The sequence below is a fragment of the Myxocyprinus asiaticus genome, chromosome 44 (genome assembly GCF_019703515.2).
Source record: "Myxocyprinus asiaticus isolate MX2 ecotype Aquarium Trade chromosome 44, UBuf_Myxa_2, whole genome shotgun sequence".
NCBI classification, from domain to species: domain Eukaryota; kingdom Metazoa; phylum Chordata; class Actinopteri; order Cypriniformes; family Catostomidae; genus Myxocyprinus; species Myxocyprinus asiaticus.
The window spans coordinates 10,729,743-10,751,575 of record NC_059387.1 but is presented as its reverse complement, the minus strand read 5'-3'; the positions used below and the strand labels follow the sequence as shown (position 1 = coordinate 10,751,575).

General features: G+C 38.2%; 1 protein-coding gene across 2 annotated transcripts in view; it reads right to left on the bottom strand.

Annotated features, from left to right (window-relative positions):
- Positions 1-21,833, bottom strand: part of pard3aa (par-3 family cell polarity regulator alpha, a) — a 689,440-nt gene that overhangs the window by 203,345 nt on the left and 464,262 nt on the right. For both annotated transcript variants that reach the window (XM_051687637.1, XM_051687638.1), the window contains 2 exons: positions 13,709-13,951; positions 8,355-8,568 (listed from right to left, as the gene is read on the bottom strand). In XM_051687637.1, the coding sequence (XP_051543597.1) occupies positions 8,355-8,568; positions 13,709-13,951 (457 nt within the window). The remainder of the gene's footprint in view (positions 1-8,354; positions 8,569-13,708; positions 13,952-21,833) is intronic.

Sequence of the window (21,833 nt, the reverse complement as noted above, 5' to 3'; positions counted from 1 at the left end):
AATATGATCATACACAGCTGATCCTCCACACTCATGATTACTGTAGCTGCCAAGTGCCTCTTTTATTCATGTTAGCTACGATAACTAGTTCTGCCAGCCAGGTTAAAACAGTGTGCATGAGATATATAGTTGTAGACAAGTAAACAATATTGCATGCTTTTCCTTCACAGTTTGTGAATGCATATCTTCCACTCCACAATCGGTCGTTTTAACATTGCGACTCTTTATTTTATGATGCAAATACTGTAGCTCCAAAGTTGAACATCTGTTGCCTATTATTACACAAGGCAATGAGGGTAAGACGCAATCAAACGCCACCAAATTCGCCACCAGTTTTCACAAATCTGGCTCTGTCTGTCCTAATCATGTGAAGCATGAACCCAGACTGTGTTCATTGGAAAAAACATTAAAAGTTAAGTACGCTAAACTCTTGGATCCCATTCGCCTAAATTGCTCTGCACCGACAATGCCATGCAGCAATGACTTGAAAAGTTTCGGAAGTTAAGATAAAATCCAGTGGAGTTTCACAAGTTTAAGAAATGTGTCAGATAAATGTATTTCCACTAAAGTCAATGCTGGCCCGTTTTGAGTTTGATTTAATGGATATAATTAATAAGTAATACAGATAAATAATTTAAAAAAGAACCACTACCAATTTAGGTAAACTTGTTTTCAATGTAACCATGTTTTTATTCAAGAACTGCACTATTTAATATTTGTTGTAACATTTTTATTTCAAAAAGCATTCTCTGCCTAAAAAAAATCACATGGACACTGCACTTGGCCGAAACCACTAATGGAAGATGAATTTGTCCAAAGCCACCGAGTGTGAGCCTTCACATCTTACTAGTTATTATGGTTTGAATTTGAGGAGGGGTAGCTGATCCTAGACCAGCAGTTACGAGCCATTTTTAAAAAAAAAAAAAATTCGATATCTTTTGAATGCATTGTTGAATTTAAAAGAAAGTTGTTGTTCATCATCGACATCATGTCCTAAGGATACCTGAGCAGTTTGGAGATAGCACCACCTATAGATTAAAACATAACCCACACATGTGTTGACTTTAAATTCAGAATGTCTCTTTGCCCTGGTCAAGCTGTGTCAACTGAGTGGCACAGTGTGTAGAGCATTGGGTTTTTTGGGCTTTTTTCTTTCTTGAACTTTTAACTTTTTTGTCTTTCCCTTTCTTTCTTTCTTGAACAAGTTACATTTTTGTCTTTCTTTCTTGTTTGTGCTTAGTTTAGGCCACTTTTTGCCCTTTGGGGCTTGGCCCCGCTTATTGCTGCTTGCAGCTATATTTATTATTATTATTATTATTATTTATAAAATGTTTTTTTTTTTTCCTTAAAGCATTAATCTCACTACATTTGGTTACATTTTTCTGAATAAAATACTTATTATCTTATGTCATTTTGCTTATTTAGAGATATATAGATATGTTTTAATGGAAAACAACACAAACATATTGATTAAGAAGATGATTTGCAGTGCACAAAAAATTAAAATTGAAAAATGCAACATTTCCAATCTAGTGGTCCCTTAGATTTATTTAGACTATTGGACACCACTGTACAAATGTAACTGGTCCTGCTCGACCCGCTCTGAGCAGGATTCAGATGGCGACAGCCAGCACGGGAGGCGGGCATGCTAATGAGGAGGCTAAAAGCTACAGCACCTAGCGTCAGTCATTAGTGAACCTCGAGGCCAGGGGAGTGAGGTTTACACATACTGCACAGCTATTACATACCAGCTTGCTCCCGTTACACTCACCCACCTAAACCTCACTCTCATCCGGGTCCTGCTCCACCCGCTCTGCATCAGCTGGCATGGGAGGCGGGTACGCTAATGAGGAGGCTTAAGGCTATAGCCTCTACTGACAGACGCCTCGAGGCCAGGGGAGTGAAGTTTACCCACACCGCACAGCTATAAGTTACCAGCTGGCTCCCGTTACACATGCACAAAGCATGCAATTGGTGTGAAGAGTCAGTCAGATAGCATAAATATGACCTAAATATCCCTTTCTTATATAGACTAGTATTTCTTTCTAGATGCCCTGAGCCACCTAACATGCTAACAAAGCCTGGGGTGAGGCATGGGCATCTAAACAGACCTTGTATGATTAGAAACAAACAATAAAGACAATATCAAAGAAAATTCCAGACACATGCAATTTGTTTAATAAAGCCTGTAGGAAAAGCAAAGACAGTGATGTCTACCCTCCTTCCAGGCCATTTGTTGAATGCTTGGATGCATGTCATAATTATTTGGATGGAGATGACCTATTCATTAGGTCAGCACCCTTTAGATGTAGTCACCTCATAAACCATGAGGCTTGAGGGGATGACTTTTATGAATGCATGTTTCCATAGCTCAACTAGCAGAGTATGACATTAGCAATGCCAGGGTTCAATGCCCACTGCTAAAATATATACATTTAAATCATGCACTTTGGATGAAAGTGTCAGGAAAATGCATAAATGTAAATCAAGCTCTGGCATGAAATTAGTAAAATCAAGTACAAAAAATACAGGTTCCAAAATTAACATTATATCTATCAATGGTGTATGTCATAATGGGTTTTATGATTTTTATTTGCTTGCTCAAGCCAATTTTCACTCTCAGTTGGCGCTTGATGAGTGTTGATTGAAGTTAATGCAAATCAATTCAAGAACCTCATCAATAATCACAAATAAACGTTTCCTCTTTCTTACCTTATTTTTACATTGCACCCCCTGCCATCTTGCTGTTTCTCCACATTTTGCTCCCTCTATCTCCTCTTTCTTGCCTTCTCTCCTCTCTGTCTTTCTGTTCTGGTTTTAATGCTCTTCCAATCAGTGTGTCCATTAAGCATGGTGCTGATCAGTGCACATTTACCCACACATGCAGATGAGCTCAAATTGCAGTGTATTGCAAACGCCTCCCAGATCTTATTGGGGAAGAGTGTGTGCCTATGTATCTTAGTGAGATGGAAGAGATGAAGAAGTGAAGGACAGCTACAGTTAAATGGGCCTTGAGAGACTGTAGATTAGTGTGTAATGCTGCAGGAGTGAATTTGTTTGTGTGTAAACAAAAAGACACAATGAAGTGGAGTTGAATGTCAGTGATCCATAGTCTCCTGACAAGGTGCATGCGTGCGTGCGTGCGTGTGTGAGAGAGAGAGAGTGATCTATGCCAAGTGAGGGTCTCCACTGGAGGCCAGAACTGCATTTTAGTTCTTAATGAACATTCAAAACCCATACCCCTCTCTCTCTAACTACTAAATGCTCCTCTGCTATAGTCCTAATTTTCCTCTATCCATCTATAATTCACTGTATTACTTTGTACTACAATTTTTCTGCTTAATCTGTCTAACTCTCTTTCTCACACGCCTCAACAATAAGGTTTTGTTGTTGTTGTTGTTGTTTGTTTGTTTGTTTTTTGTTTTGTTTTTGCTGACCAGTCAGGCCAGTAGTTAAATAGTTCACCCAGAAATTTAAATTATCTCACCATTTACTCACCCTTATGCCACCACCAGATGTGTGCGACTTTCTTTCCTCTGCTGAACTCAATTGAAGATTATTAGAAGAATTTCTCAGCTCTTTTGGTCCATACAATGCAAGTGAATGGGTGCCAAAATTTTGAAGCTCCAAAAATCACATAAGTCATCATTAAAGTAATCCATAAGACTCCAGATGTTAAATCAATAGCTTCATATGATAGGTGTGGGTGAGAAACAGATAACTTTCACATTCTTCTTCTTGTGTTTTTGGTGATTCACATTCTTCATGCATACCACCCCCCTACTGGGCAGTGGAAATAATTTCAAGCAAAGAAATTACTTAAAAATTGATCTGTTTCTCACCCACATCTATCATATCACTTCTGAATATATGGATTTCAACACTGGAGTCATATGGGTTACTTTTATGATGCCTTTATATGCTTTTTGGAGCATCAAAATGTTGGCACCCATTCAACTGTATTGTATGGACCTACAGAGTGGATATATTCTTCTAAAAATCATAATTTGGGTTCTGCAGAAGAAAGAAAGTCATACATATCTGGGATGGCATGAAGATGAGTAAATGATGACAGAATTTTCATTCTGGATGAACTATCCCTTTAAGATTTTCACTTGCCCTGCCAGAAGTTTTACTGGCCCAACCAAAAAAAAAATATATATATATATATATATTATATTATTATATAGTGACATAAAGCAACATGCTAGATATGCAAAATGTAATATTTTGAATAAAATGTTACTTTTACTTACAAAAAAATTCTAACATTTTTTAAAATGAGCAAACAAACAAATAAATAAATACTACAGGTAATTTTTAGGCTTCTACTTGAGAATAATAGCATGAGATTAAACAATTATAAAGTTTGAAACACACATAGGCACTGGAAAACGTTAGGCAAGAGATTTGATCATTTTCAGCCCATTCAAACTGATGCTTGAAGACTATTACAAATCATTCTTACAATTCTGACAACATACATCAGTTCCATCACAGTTACTTCAATAATGTTAGCTATTAAATAAGCAGAATTCACAACAACAATGATCAGTAGAGCACATAAAACCAAATCTTTAAGTCTGCCAGGCAGAAAAAACACATGTGCATTATCAGTAAATGCAAGATGTGGTGATAGTGCAGCACTGGCCAGATGGGGCAAGTGACTGGCCTGAAAGTCTCTCACATGTGCCCTGGGACATTGGGTCAACCTTAATGTTGAGCCCTGTTCATTTGCACTACTAAGAATGATTCTGCAGTCTATACAACAGACCCCAGGGTATCACAGACTTAAACAGAGTGTGCTATTACACTTGTGAGAGAGGACACGCCTCCACTCAAATTATTGGCTTTCTGCTCCCTCCTACCAAGTCCAAGCTTATAACAGGTACCTAATGCCTTTGCTCGACATGTGATGCTTTTAAGTGAAGTGAGTTTGAAACCGCTGTCATGGCCTCTGTACACTCTTCTAAAAAAAAGAAAATCAGGCAGAATGCTAATAAATAAATATTTAAATAAAGCCACAAGGGACAATAATCATGATTCAATCACACGGTAAAATGGGGCAAATAATGACAATTGTTACAATTTGAAAGAACAGAACATGTGGATGATGTGAATACAGTTGTTTTGGTGGCAAGTTACAACTTCCTTGAAAATGTATTTACAAAGTTTTGAGGATTTTACATTTATCAACATAAATTAGTGAAATTTGGCATGCATCCTCAGATTGTCCTGTTATCCATGTGTACCAAGTTTTGTGAATTTTGGATATTGTACTCAAAAGATGCAGGCCAATTAGTCATTATGGGCCACACCTACAATGAATAAGTATCGGCTCATACCTGCCAAAAGATTTAGAAAATAAAATGTAATTTGACAAATTTTTGTTAGGAGTATCTCTAGAAGATACAGTATGTGGCTATTTTTAAGCTATTTTGAATAACGGTCTAGAAGAAGTTCAAAAAGCAGGTTTTACAGAAAATATTGATAATAAATAAAAAAATAAAAAAATGAACATAGAGCACTAGATTTAAACCACAAAATACACCTCTGGATTTAGGCACATTCAAGAATACGTAGCAAGTTCACTCCTGCAATACAAGTAAAAACATAAATTCACTCACTATAGCGCCACCTTGTGGTTGATTCTTACAAAATTTGGTATCCAACCTCTTGTAGACACTTTCAGGGCAAAAAAAAACAAAAAAAAAAAAAAAAAAAAAAAAACAATTCCAATACTACTACTAATATGAAGAAATCAATACAAAAACAACAGAGCTCTGGCACCTTCAATGCTTGGACCCAAAAAAAGGAGTGGGTGGCCCTGAAAACTGAACTCTGCTGGCAGTACGAGATGATGAGGGACACCTGAAGCTAATTCTGCCTCATCACTGAGACCATAAATCCAGCTTAGCTTCTCTCCTTCGGGGAGGCCAGTGTTTGCTATGTATGCACCAGGTGTTTTCAAGGTCCCGGTACAACACTAATATGAACAGCTTGATAGTCAGCTTCCCCTAGCACCGTAAGGACATGAAGACCTTGGGATATTTCCAAACTGTTCACCTTTTAATCTTGCATATTAACCAGCCCAGCTGACAAAAAATAAATACATGAATCAACAAACAGCTCAAACCAGCCTAAACTGCTGGTCTTAGGTGGCAAACTGGTTTTCAGATGGTTTAGCTGGTTCACCTAACTGGTTTAGCTGGTTTAACCTTATTTTAGCTAGTTTAAGAAAGGTCTCTGCCTAGCTAAGCTGGTCTTCAGCTGGATTGGCTAGTTGGTCTAGTTAGTCTTACCTAGTTGAACCTGGTTTAATTTGGTTTAAGATTGTCTCCAAGCTGGTCTTCAACTGGTTTAGCTGGATCACCTAGTTGTTCTAGCTGGTCTTAGCTGGTTTAACCTGGTTAGCTGGTATAAATTGGTCTCCCAGCCTTGCCCAGCTGGTCTGCAGTTGGTTTAGCTGGAACAGCTAGCTGGTCTAGTTTAAGTTGGTTTAACCTGGGTTAAGATGGCCTCCCAGCCTAGAAAAACTGGTTTTCAGCTGGTTTAGCTGGATCTGCTAGCTTTTCTAGCTGGTCTTAATTGGTTTTTACCTTGTTTTAGCAGGTTTGTGATAGTCTCCTGCCTAGCCAAGCTGGTCTTCAGCTTGTTTAGCTAGATAGGCTAGCTGTTCTCCCAGCATATCAAGCTATTGAGTCCCCAAACCACTCTAAAAACCAGCCAAATGGAGGACTAGCAAACCAGCCTAGGTTGGTTGAAGCTGTTTTGTTTTTCAGCAGGGAAGGTCTCGAGCTCTAACGTGGACCCCAAATTCAATGTTAATGAGCATTATAGACAGCAGGGGAAGAGAGGAGGTTGATTAAAGAGTTTGGGGGATAAACCCATCTTTAATCAGGTTTCCTACCCCCTACTCCTGAACACTAATTCAAATAAATCCTCAACACCTCACGCACATATCCTTATTAATCAAACTCTCCTCAAGACACAAGCCACAGACATCTAGCATGTGATTATGGCTTTGTAATTGTCAGCCACCTTTCTACAGCACATAAGTGTGGCAGAGCACAAATCAATGGGCACTATAATCATCCCTTTACAGCGCCAGAAACATGACCTGGAAACACTTGTTGCCTTGTTGTTCATTAAAGCACAGCATGCCACGCACTACGCCAACTAATCCCATTACGCTAATCCGCCTCAAAACAATTTATTGTTCATATAGGAGCGTGGATAATTTATGCGGTATTCAAATGAGCACCAAATCAGAATAATTAATGGAGACCCAGGCTTAATTAGCCTGGCATTGGGAAATGCACACCGAATCCTCAAAAACTGATATGACCTACTATTTCAAAGAGCCCAGTGGGGTGGGGAGACCAGGAAAGCACCTTTCATTATAAGAGCTCCCAAAAGTATTTTATCTTTAACTTGTCCCTTCAGAGCAGGTGTGTGTGTGTGTGTGTGTGGTTTTTTTTTTTTTTTAAAATACTCCTGTTTCAAAATTCCACACTGTAAATCTGATATTCAAAGTCTAATTTAAAACCTGGAAATAAACAAAGCTGAAATACATATAAAAAAAAAAAAAGGAAAACAAAAGAAACAAACTACATGAAATTACTATGAATTATTAAAGCTTCTGCACCATTTCTTGGACACTAATCAAATGTTAGCAAATTTATGACAATGACCATGTTAACTCCTTTGTACAAAAGGTCAATTTTTTTTTTTTTTAGTATCTATTGAAGTGCACAGGATGCTCTTTGGAACATTCTCAATTCATGCAGGGATTAACATGGATCATCAGATTTTGCGCAAACATGTGGACTCCAGCTCCAGTGAATGTTGTCATTAAAGCAAAAGGTGGATTACCAAATATTAAGAAATTATAAAATTCATGTTAATTGTTTAATTAAACTGTTCACTCAAATGTTTATGCTGAAAATAACAGTTAGTAATGGAAAGGGAAAAATGCTAAATAAAAGCATTTTTGTAAGTGAACTTTTGAACCCACTTTCTGTATGTACTGTTCTGTATGTACTGTTCCACATGTACTGTTTCACAAAGGAACCGCACAACCAAGTGATGTTTATAAAGTCTCTGCTTAACATTGTCAAGTTAGGGCAGGAAATCCTTGCACTGATGAATAAAACATAATCCTTTATTAAAAAATCTCCATCAAAACTGCTCCTGAGCATCCATGAATGACAACAAACCTACAGACGAAGGTGAGGTCATCTTATTAGTACCAGAGAGTTTATTTACTCCCAGTATACTGGAGCTATTATGTTACACTAGCATGTACGTAGCTAAATGAAGTGTTTTTTTTGTACTTGGGGTTGTTCACCTACCTGAACATGTCACCCAGGCCCTTCAGCACACCTTTCTTGGCTTTGCTCTTGTCTTTCTTGTCTTTCCCACCCCTCTCCTTCTTGCCATCTTTGGTACGTCCTCCATTCACTTGTTTCTCCACGTTGGCCATTCCGCTGGGCGGGAGGGTAAGGTCAGTTGCCGTGGAAATGGAGTCATGGCCCGACCGAGAGCTCTCCTCTGTGTCCTCTTCCACTGAGATGTAGAAAAAAGAAGAAAGTTAAAAGCAGATAGATAAACAAAGGGATGTTGAGTCAGACTTCCCTCAAGTCACTGTAAGCCCTTGAGAATTAACAATAAAAGAGCAACTCGTATTAGCAACAGACTGGATTTGCCAAATAAAACATTTGTCCCAAAAATGGACAATTTCAGAACTGCTGACATAGGTGTGCCCTCAAAATACTTTTGCATACTTTTTGTACTAAGGTCCAGCTCTGAGAATAATAACTGGTTAGAGGTGCTTGCGGGTGAGCAAATTATGACTGAACTTTCTTTGTTGGGTGAACTAATCCTGAACTAATCCTTAAAAAACAGACTTAGAGACTTTGTCCTCATATCCAACCATGTCTACAGCTTATGAGCTCTCCATCTTGCCTGAATCTCTTTTCCTTTTCTCTAAGTTTTACCTCAGAAGTTACTGAAGGAACCCCATTATCTTTTTGCTTCTTAAGGGTGGAATCCTCCCACCAAAGAATGACCATCTCAGCCAAATTTGGTTAGCCAGCAGTACTGCAGGAAGCCTAAAAGTTATTCCTCACTGACCCAGTAAAACTTACAGAGAGAGTGAGCTCAGAAGTTCAAAAGGCTCAGCTTCTGTCCATTCACCTCAGCGTTCTGAATGAGGTCTTTGCAGTGCCCTGTCTCAAGTATAGTCTATATCAACGAATCAATAGTCTTTTACCCGCCATTACTGCATGTTTCTTCTACTTAAGCCAAGGTCTGGATCAGATACAGACAGAATATAAAAAAGTTAGGACATCCTATATTGACTGAGAGAAGAATTTTTACTAGTATGTATTTAAACACAGGTACAGAGCATTCTCTGTAAAAAGCGAAGAGCCTTTCCAGAAAGTAAATAATTTTCTAGTCTCTGTGCATGCATACAATAAAGCATCAGCAATATTTCAATGTCCCACAAAAGACACTGAAGCTTCATTTAGAATCAATGGAGAAAAATAATTGCTTTGTTAACAGAGTTGTTTTATCACTTCGCCGCATGCTTTTGCATCCATCTGCAGTGTTTATGAATTGTTTTTCTGTGTAAACATGCACCAGACAGACATTTCTGACTGGTGTGCCGCATCTCACTGTTTTTTCAGCATCTTGCCCATCAACGCCACATTCTGGAAAATCATATTCTCAAAACACTACTCTAATATCCCCAATAATTTTTTTTAAATATTCTATGGATTCCAGTGCAAGTGCTGATGTACAGGCTCAAATCTCAGACCACGCTGAAAATATGAGAATTAAATGTGGAAAAAAAAGAGAAAAGGACAAATGAAGAACAAACTAATTTCAAATGAAGAACAGTATATAAACAGTATACTATATATATTACACACACCATTTTAAAGTACCATTTTCAATGCTAATTAATTTCCTATGACCAATCTTTTCATATCAGTATAATTATAAAGTATCGCAGCTGGCTGATATTGCTCATTTCAATTTTAGCACCCATCTGATTACAGCTACTGTCTCTATTCCCAATGGTCTGGACATAATTAATTTGTCACTAATTGTACGTTTAAAAATGTTCCGAAAAGAGTAAAATATGTGAGGCCACTAAAAGCAAAGTGCTTTTGAATAGAGCCCTGTAACAGTGACACTGAAGACAGATGCCTGTGTGATTAAAGCTTATTAATACCCAACAAATCTCTGATGCAAGCGAAAACTTTGATGGCTGAAAGAAAGGTCCTTATCAAAGGTCCTTAATTTTTTTTTTTATGCTTAGATGAGCAGTTCAATGTCTGTGAGGGGAGTTCATTTCTGAGCTGAGAATTTATTAGAATTTAAATACCATTTACAACAAAGGTAAAAGAATCAGCAGATTTTAAAAATATTTAATTATTTTCTTTGCTCTTTTGCTCTCTTGTCTTTTGTATTTTTATTTTTTTTTAATCCAAACCCTTTTTCAGTTCAGGAAATGATAACGCTATAAAGGTTTGGGTGGATATAATTTCAATCACGTTTTATTCTCGCCAAATGCTTATTGAATGGCTAAGAGCAAAAGGCACATCTCCACAGCTGAGCTGCATCTGGCAATTAAAACTGGGCTTTGAAATTGGACGACAGTGCTGATTTCTACATCTAATAATACTGTCTCGGAGAGTGTGGTTTGATGAAAATCATTCTGCCTAATGGGAGGGCCAGATGCTTTTTAGTGCATGTGTGGACTAAATATTCTTAGTTTGTCATTATTATTCACACACCAAGTTTCAATCTGGTCTTCGCAAAGTTGGAATCAAAAGAGAGAAATGGGAAAAGGAGTCCAACTGGTAAAGAGTTGACATTAGCAATGCCATGGCCATGCGATAAAGGCAAAGTAAATGCTGATAAAATGTTTACCTTGAATGCACTGAGGGTTGCTTTTGATAAAATAGTCCAACAAATGAAGAAATGCAAAATAAAAACAACAGTAAGAAGTATAAATTGGACTGTCCACTCTTCATAAACATGCCTCATTATCTTGAAAAAGAAGATTCAAAGATCAATAGTATTTTGCTCAAAGTGGTTATCATAATAAGTTACAGTTTGGATAATTGTTGACTGAAATGTAAAAAGAAAAGAATAAGGGGAAATTAACACAAAATTTGTGCTGCTCAGGGCTGAGTAGTAAATGTTTTGACAGGGCAATCAAAAGGCGTCATTAGTTTTCTCCTTTTGACAATCAACGGTATTCATTTCTCTTTTAGAAAGCCTATCACTTCTAATGGAGTCTTGAAATTGCCACTCTGGCTCAAAACTCGGTGGGCAAAAAGAGCCAAGCACATTTAAGGCTGACATTTCAGAAACATAAAATAGAGTGAAACATAGCCTAACTAATTTTCTCGGCTGGATATCACTTGGTGGCACATTTTTTTTTCCTTTGGTGATGCCAAATTCACATTTTATGTAAATAAAGTGTCTGTGTTGAAAGAAAAAGCCTGCCCTTATCTGTCAACTTTTGACTATTAACCCCGGTGACAGGCACATGGAGGTTCCTCTTATCTAAATTGAAAAACAGAGTTATTTGAATATCGGAAGGAGGAAAATGCAATATGTTTCTACTGTAGAATCTCACACATTTGCCCTCTATTCCTTTCTGGAAGAGATAAGACAGTATTTAGCACATTGTGGACACAGCTTACATGCACAAAGTGATTGAGGCAAATAATTTGAATCTTTTTTTTAGAATTTCTGCTCTCTTTTTAATGGAATCCTTTCATGGAGAACAAAGGGATGCCATGATGTCCCCCACTGGCAGGTGTTATTACCTAGACAGGCCTGTCGGACAGCCTTCATAAACTCATCAGTATAAGGTTCTGAGAGAATTGTTAAAAAAACAAAAAAAACATCAGGTTTAACTGTTGGGTTGAGATGCAAAAATGAGTACCAGGACTATGTCAAATGCAAATGTTAAACGTGCAAAGGATAGAAAAATAAATAGGCTTATCAATGTTTAAAAGGGAGGACTTTTTTGTTGTTGTTGTTGACATCAAAATCAGTGTCACCAATCAAACTCTACAGTAGTTTGGCACAAATCAGTGTCACTTGGTAGAAGCTAGCCAACTTAAGCAGATGACAATATGCACAGGTTCATCTTCAAAAACATTAAACATGACAACACAAACAATAAGGTTGAAAAAAAAAAAAAAAAAAAAAGAGACAAAATTAAATACGGGTTCACCTGCAGCAAGAATAAAAATGTTTTTTGCCGACCACAAAGTACTGTGCAGCAAATTACGACCAAGAGCATGAAACCATTGGAATTCAAAGACATACTGTATGTCATATTAAAAATGTTGTATTTTTTTTTTGTCTATGCTGTTCAAGGTAACTTAAATACAATTTAATGCCTGATTGTAAGGACATTTTGGTTTACTTTTGTGCAATACAGAATTTTGATACTGTGTTGGGTTGCGACTTCATACACAATGCAATATTTAAGTCCTGAAGCCAAACCAGAATCACTGAATCCCTGACTTTAATTCTTTTGGTTGAGTTATTGTTTGTCGCAGGTCCACATTTCATTTGAAATTTGATTCTAAACCTAATACGCCAAAGAAAGAACAATTCCAGAGCAGGAAATTAAGGCATGGAAATATTTAAAAATGGCTTAATAAATTAAACAATAATCAAAAATATGAAAAGAATATAAATCCCTGCCATAAGCAATCATTGAACCGTAAAAATGAACCCGCACATATTAAGTGTTGTGGGGAAAGATGAAATAAACAGTTTTTAAATGGTTTCAAGTCTGCGAGCATAAAGATCCCTTTTAAATCCAGGTCCCATTAGAGAAAAATACCCAGAATGGACATCTGGAAATTCAGTTGGTCATGGGCTAAATGAAAACTGAAATTTATACACATACTTATTGGCTGTTTATTTCCTTTCAAGTCTTGGAGGGAAGACCTGACCTACTTACAGCGGGGAGGGATCTCTTCTGCTATTCTAATCTTTAGGTCCACATGGGCTCTGCTTACTTGTGTTCCCACTGACTACCAACTATGAAAGAACCTAAATTGGTGGGTGATTTGTAATATTCTGGGCCAGACATTGTGTGAGACAACTGATGAAATTGACAATTATATTGTGTCAGATTGTCTTTATAGTGCTTGTGCAATTATGGTAATAGCAGTGATTACATGAGCTGCCATTTTCAGTGCAAAGTGAAACAGGACATTAAGAAAATGACACTGGTTAGACCAAGTAATGACAAAGATCAATTTTGATTTTTACTTTTAGATACACTTGAGTTATGTTTGCCAGCTGTGGGTGTTTGTCAGGGCATTGCTTGGCGGTTAGTAAGGTGTTCTAGGTGTTTTTTAGTGTGTTGCTAAGTGCTGTTTACTAAGGCATTACTAGGTGGTTGCATGGGTCATTAGGGTGGGTTCTCTATGCCCCACGTCACAAGAGCCCACCCCCAAGACTCTTATCTTCTGATCCCTAGATATGGCTCTGGTTCCTCTTTCAATGTAGGCCAAAAAAATTCTTTTTTGGCCGTTTTATCATCCACCATTTGTCTGCAATTTCTCTCCTTTTTTCGCATCACGTTCGGTGTGATAGGGCCATTAGAGTTAAAAAAGATGACATGAAATGCTTGATAACAGCTTGCAGCCAGACTTACATGTATCCATGCCCTCGTCGTCATCTTCAGGGTTGACTATGGTCACAACTGGCGTGTCGTAAGATTTGTCGATGGCCGCCCGAAAGCTCTCGTTGCAGCCCCTCCCCCTGATGATTCTGGGGCGGGGCCTGTGGAAAGGGACATCCCCATTTAGCGTCACGTCGGCAACAGCTGTTTGGAGGCTTTCCAAGGAACTTGACTTCTTCAAACCCAATGATGGTCCCACATCTCGTGTGGAGTTGCCTTAGGAAGGACAGAGAGGAAAAACATGTAAGAACAAGAGTCAAAAAAAGATGCTTTCTATGTTCCAAATCCTAATGAGCAACCTAAGTACAGGCCACATTTTAAAGTGCCAGGTGCACTCCTGATGTGAAGGATGTTTAAAAAAGTAGGTAGCAAAATTATGATGCCTCCTAAGACACATTCTTCTAAGGCAGAATGTATTTATTCACATAGAAGGCAATCCAAGTATACATTGCAACACACTGCAACACATAAATTAAATCTAAGATAGCGGACAAGGCAAGAGAATGCCATTTTCATTCAGTACTGAAATTACTGATGAAAATAGCTTTGTATGATTAATAAAATTACTATTTTACACAATATTTATACTGGCGGCCAAAAGTTTGGAATAATGTACATATTTTGCTCTTATGGAAAGAAATTGGTACTTTTATTCACCAAAGTGGCATTCAACTGATCACAATGTATAGTCAGGACATTAATAATGTGAAAAATTACTGTTACAATAAAAAAATTAAAAAAAAAATGTTCAGAACTTCTTAAACTACTTGAAAGAGTTCTCTTCAAAAAAATCCTCCATGTGCAGCAATGACAGCTTTGCAGATCCTTGGCATTCTAGCTGACAGTTGTCCAGATACTCAGGTGACATTTCACCTCACACTACCTGTAGCACTTGCCATAGATATGGCTGTCTTGTCGGGCACTTCTCATACACCTTACTGATCCTACAAAAGCTCAATGGGGTTAAGATCCATAACACTCTTTTCCAATTATCTGTTGTCCAATGTCTGTGCTTCTTTGCCCACTCTAACCTCTTCTTTTTGTTTTTCTGTTTCAAAAGTGTCTTTCTTTGCAATTCTTCCCATAAGGCCTGCACCCCTGAGTCTTCTCTTTACTGTTGTACATGAAACTGGTGTTGAGCGGGTATAATTCAATGAAGCTATCAGCTGAGGACATGTGAGGTGTCTATTTCTCAAACTAGAGACTCTGATGTACTTATCCTCTTGTTTAGTTGTACATCTGGCCTTCCACATCTCTTTCTGTCCTTGTTAGAGCCAGTTGTCCTTTGTCTTTGAAGACTGTAGTGTACACCTTTGTATGCAATCTTCAGTCTTTTGGCAATTTCAAGCATTGTATAGCCTTCATTCCTCAAAATAATGACTGACTGATGAGTTTCTTGAGAAGGCTATTTCTTTTTTGCCATTTTTGACCTAATATTGACCTTAAAACATGCCAGTCTATTGCATAATGTGGCAACTCAAAAACAAAGACAACGTTAAGCTTCATTTAACAAACCAAATAGCTTTCAGCAGTGTTTGATATAATGGCAAGTGATTTATTTGTACCAAATTAGCAATTTAGCATGATTACTCAAGGATAAGGTGTTGGAGTGATGGCTGCTGAAAATGGGGCCTGTCTAGATTTGATCAAAAATGACTTTTTTCAAAGAGTAATGGTGCTGTTTTTTACATCAGTAATGTCCGACTATACCTTGTGATCAGTTGAATGCCACTTTGGTGAATTAAAGTACCAATTTCCTTCCGAAACAGCAAAATCTGTACATTATTCCAAACTTTTGGCTGCCAGTGTATGTGTGCTCTGTATTTTTAGACTTATTAGAATATCATATTGTTAGCTTAGCAACATGCTAACTTCAAACTAGGCTGAAATCAATTGAGTAGTCACGTGTGGAGTGCCGATAGTTCTTTCGAACCTGAAACGTATTGATAAAAATAGTTCAGTGTGATTAAAAATGTACTATTTCACCAAATATTTGTGTGCTATGTATTTTTATGCTTATTAGAATGTTATGTTAGCTTAGCAACATGCTAAAATTTGAAATCAGACTGCTTACTAACTTCAGGAACAGAGCTGTTTTCTTATAGTTTTCAATAAATCCCTCTTTCCTAATTCATTTCTGTAATTTACATCCCTTGCTGAAGACAAATGTGCACACTGAAGTTGCGTTTATCTGCAGATGAAGGGTGAAGAAGCGTGCTAAAATAATATATAAAATATAAATGGCTCCACTGGATGCAAAATAAGGTTTCAGGCACATTATCCATCTAAAATTTTTAACTCGACATTTATTGTGTCTTTTTCCTAATGTGTATGTGCATGTAAGAGTTTTACATTTATAGCCTGCGAGAGAGAGAGAGAGCGCACAACTGCTCTCTGTAGTTTAAGGCACTGATGGATGGCCCAAATATGAGGCCCATTATCTTAGGTGTGTGGTCGTGGGAGGAGGTGGAGAGGAGGATATGGAATACAAGAGAGAGGAAGAGCAAAAGCATGTAGACTAAACACGCGGGACTCTGCCCATTCAGATCCAACAGCGAGTGCTGCCTGAAACTCCCTGAACACGGCTGCTTAATGACCTTTTCATGCCTCTAATCCACTTGTTCCTTGTTAAGGGTTCCTCACAAAGACAAAGTAGGCCCACACTTCAAACAACTGCCAGCACGGAAGCAACATTAATCCTGCTTATGAAATCCTGTGGAGGAAGAGTTCTGGAAAACACTGCAATGAGAGAAAATGGGTGCTTGGCTCTGTGCAAGGCCATAACCATGTCTTGAACATTGGGGGGGATCAAACCGTTTTGGGGGTAAGAGGTCTCGGGTGTTGAGGTCACAAATATAATTGTCCTCTTTGGTCCTTTAAAATAGTAAAGGTCTGAATGCAATAATTTTCTGAATAAAGGCTTTAAATGCAAAAAAGGCCCAACACTGTACAATTTTTGGTTTTAAAGGATACATGTTTTTTCACACACAAGTTCACACTGTACAAGACTACCACTGTGTCTACATTGTTAGCAATTTGCCTGTTTGCCTCTTTCTTTTTTGTGCTGTATCAAAGAAGACAAATATAATTTGAATTTCTTTTCATCACTGATGTATCTGTTAAATGAATGACTGTGTCAGCTTGCTAGCAAAAAGAAAATACACAAAATTATTTACTGCCCTCAAGTTGCCGTCATAATGTCCCCCCCCCCCCAGTAGAATCTAAACACAATCTTTTCAACTGTAAAATGTACAGGTTGTTCTATAAAGTTGTTTAAATTTCTACTGTATTTTTTATGTAATTATTCTGGCAACCACAGCTGCCAATTTTTTTTTGTACTTTTTTTTACAATGTGTCCTTGCTACAGCCTAAAAACTCAACTGAAGCCACGTGGGACTCTGCCCATTCAGACACAAGTCACAGATCTTACCATGTTCTAGTTTGAATCTGAGGGTGAAAATGATCTACTTTGTGCTAGATATTAAGTGAATTTTCTAAAAAGCTGCTTCAGAAACTTGCCAGATAAACACTTTCATTTATTTTCTTTACAATATACACACACATTCGCTCTTTGTCTTAAGCCTGATATGCTGAAAACGGCTCTGTTAATGTTTTCACATTCAAAATAATGAATGACATACGAATCACGTACTGTACATGACATATTTTTAATTCAAAACGGCAAATTTTGCCAAATGGTGAATAGTTTGCACCACTGGAAATTACTGTCGGTCTGTGCAACATTTCAATCATAAAATAGTGGGCAAATATTGCATGTTTAGTTATATACTGACATCTGACATGACACTAACACTCTTAACCTGAACTGTTTACACTGATGCGTGCATGCTGAGTGGTGCTGGAATAATCCACGAGGTTCCCGCTAAGCTTTTTAAATTTGAATCCCACCTTCATCGTTTTGATTGACTCTCTCAAATGACACTGACGAGCGGTGTTAAACTACTGTGCACACACAAAATGTTACTTTTTTTAAACCATTATTTTATTCCTGCAACAACTTAATGACAATTAAACAGCAGTGCATAATGAACTGCAGCAGAACAGCAACAAGGATATCAATTATTGCAATGTATATAGTGATTATGGCCCAGGCTCTGTGCACCGAAAATAATATATTTCTTAATTAATGTTTTATATATATACATATATATATAATATGAATGAACATATGAACATCCCTAAAACAATATAAATTTGCTTGAAAAGCATACTGAATTAAGTTTATTTTCCTTACCTCATTAGAAAATGTTTTTGTTTTTTTGTCTAGTTTTAAGTACTTAACATTTACTATTACTGTATTTTACAAAATGTAACAATTTGCCAATGAGGTACACTTGCCGTGTGTATGTGTACTGTATTCGTGTGTGTCTTGCCTTGTGTCTGTACATCTGGGTATATGTGTGTGTGTGTGTGTGTGTGTGTGGGATTGTGCAAATCCATATGCAACAGACTCTGGAACAGTTGTCAAGCACTAAAAATGGCCTACGCCACCTGCATGATTGGGATAAAATAGTCTAACACCTCAAACAATAAACCACGATAAATGCTATTATGTGTGACTGCTTGTACATACACACATGCTCACACTATAGGTTTACTGATGTATGATGCCACTATGTGGGATATACTGTAAAACATCTCAGATAATGCATTAATATGGGTCCAGCTGTGTGTCTCATTGAAATGTATGGCACAATAGGTCGGCATGCACACATTCTCACAGGGGTGGACTGGCCATAGGGATAACCAGGACTTTTCCCGGTGGACCGCCCACGAAACAGGGCCGAATGGGCCACGATAAGCTGAAACGGGCCGCAAAACGGGGCCGCAGTATGCCAAAGGGGACCGCGATATGTAAAAAAGGACAGTTTCTTACCTGAATTATGTTAAAGAGCTTCACAAAAGATATTGATGGAAAATGTCTTGGCTATGAAGCTAAAAACACAGCCCTCACAACCTGTGTTTGCATTTAACTTAGCTCCCACTTGGACAGCTATAATTATTTTTCCGATGGCTGCTGTTCTTTGTTTAGATATGGCTAGTGAGGCGAGACTTGCATTGACACGCCATTATATCAGGGTACGCCTGCAGAAGGGTTTCTAGAACAGTGTCCCAGAAACTAACCTGCTAAAAAAACAGCTTAGAGCAGCCTAAAATGGTGTGCTTGTCTTAGCTGGTTTAAGCTGGTTTAGCTCATATCCTAGCCTGGCCATTCTGGTCTTCATTAAGCCAGCTGTAAAATCCCAAGAAAAAAAACTTAAATCAGCCAAAAGACTACCTTAGACCAACTGGTTTGCAGGTCTTAGCTGGTCTACCAGGTCAGGCCAAGCTGGACTACACTGGATCTAGCTGATGTCCAATACTGAGTTAAAAAGTGCCCAAAACACCACTAAAATGAACCAACAGACTAGCTTAAACCAACTGGTTTGCTGGTCTTAGCTGTTCTAGCTGGTCAGCCAGTCAAGCCAAGCTGGTCTGCATTGGGTCTAGTTAGTGTCCTAGACTGAAAGCTGAAAAGTACCCAAATCACCTCTAAAACTAGCCAAAAACCAGGATGACCAGGCTGGGAGACCAACTACGACCAACAAACACACAGAGGCAGTTTTAAGCTGTTTATTTTTTTATTATATTTTTTTCAGCCATGTATGGTGATGTCATTTGGCAAATATTCTGATTTTACATCAAATTTGTTTGAAAATACAGAGATTAAGACACTAATGGAACTTGCATGCATTTTCCATTGAGCTACTCAATCTTTGATGCAGGTGGTATAGTGTGTATATTCAAGTTCTCAAGCATTTCTTGGAATTCAGGTTTGCAGCCTCAATAGACCTTAACAACTGGGATTCTAGATTCGTGCACAGCACAGCCAAGCATATGGTGGCATTCTGTGTAAACATAGCTGTCTCTCAATCTCTCTCTTTCTCTTTATTCCTTTCAGATGATGCATTAATGTGTACTTGGTAGTTTGGTCCCTCTCCTGAAAACATCTTCCCTCCATCTATGCTGAGATTGCCGAGTTGCTTTCAGAGCACTAAATGGAGCGTGCTCAGTGGCCGAATCTTGGGAGGGAAGACATGAAGCAAAACAAAGATTACCTAAATAAAATAAATCCCCTACAGTGTGAGAAAACAATTAGAAATCTATTACCTCCTCTTGAAAGACGAACAGCAATTTTGAAATGTCAGTAAGTACATGGGAAAGGGAAACCAATGAGAACAAGGGTTTGGAAATGATTACAGGTAATTTGAGATGTAGAAATTGTGGTTGGAAGTGTAAACAAGTGGAGTGGCATAGTGCCAGGTCTATGGCATAATCCAAACAAGAGCCGCCACAGTTTTCATTCTTTTGCAACTGGTAGCACGTTCTGAGGCCGTAGTCCCTTTAGAGCTATCTTGATACTTTAACCAAGCAAACCTGCACAGCGGAGGACACAGATTAGCCTCACCAGCATCAAAGCTGTTACTGGCCAATCAGCTATCTTCCAGGACAAATCACTCCACAACACAAAACTGGCAAGTGGCTTTCTTAATGTCCAATTAATCTTCTATTTATAGGAACAAATTAAGCTACTGCAAACACAGGTGATTTGCTAGGCATGAAGATGACACATGATCTTGACCTTGAGTTGGATGTATTTCCGGTCTTTCAGACCTGTTGCAGGATTTTGTCTAGATGGTAACCCTCCTACTGTGCTAGTCTGACACAAGTGGCTTTTGCTGCTATTAAGGTTAGGGTAAGGCTTGGGGCAGGGTTAAGGTCGGGGTTAGGTTTGGGGTATGGTTAAGGTTGGGTTTAGGGTAAGGGTCAGGGGGTTAGGTTAGGGGTATGTGTAATGTTTCTGGGGGACTCCAAATAATTATTATTATTTTTTTTATTTTTTTTTTTGCAGAATGAGGGTTATCATCTAGACACCATCACATCTGCTTGTCACATGACAGGACAATTCAAATCTGGTCCTGGAAAGCCAACATCCTGAAGAGTTTAGTTCTAAACCTGCTTTTATACACCTACGTGTAATTTTCAAGTATCTGGAAGGCCTTGACTAGTTTGTTTAGGAGCGTTTGATTGAAGTTGAAGTGAAACTCTGAAGGATTGTGGCCCTCCAGGAGTGGATTTGAATAGCCCTTGTTTAGTCTTTTAACCTTTTCGCATGTGAGTTTCTTCTGTACTGATGGATCTCCAAGCATGAGTTTTTTAATGCACACTGTAATTAAAATAAATCTTACCTTACACTTCACAGCAGATGCACTGGATGATAGATTATATCACAGTGGGTGCACTGAAGTTGAGATTATATATGATCAAACATATAATATGTTTTTTAGATGTTTATACTGATTGATTATGATAGATAAGATGCAATCAGCAAATACGCTTGCCGGCTATGCATGCCGCCGTATTTTTGTTGCAATGCAAGATGGGATTCTGAGTTTGCATCGTCATAGAAGCATACAAAAGGAGGAGCATAAAAAGTTCTAAAAACCTAGCACTTCCACTCTCCCAGCCCTGGAAGTGGTTGTGACGGACGGAATGCGAGAAGGCTCGAGTGGACTGACTAGTTTGTATATTCTTTGATGTCAAAAAACATGGCTGCAGCACTGCATCAAAACAATACTCTCCGATGGTAATGTCTTTATACTTTTATTTAGTGACTAGAAAATAAAGATATTGTGATGTTGAAAAGACTATATTAGCAGCTGGTTCATTATGACAACCGCTTCAGTCATTATGAAAACCAGATTCGAAAACCATACTTGAGATGGCCAATACGGCACCACTAACAGAAGCTGAACACAATCCTCCCAAACCCTCTGCAGAACCAAGTGCAGCAGGTGGGAACACGTAAAGACGCATTGTTGGCTCCTGATGTGCCAGCGTATCGATGCCCAGTGGTGCCGGGGGCGATAGAAAACCAGAGGGGACAGTGTGACATCTCGCTTGATGCAATGCTCCAGATTTGTTCTACAATCTGTGGGTGTAATGTCCATTCCCCAAGCATCAGAACCTGTCTATAAAGGAGATCCGTCCCCAAATTCAACCAGGCCGGAACATGTACTGCTCGTAGAGACAGAAC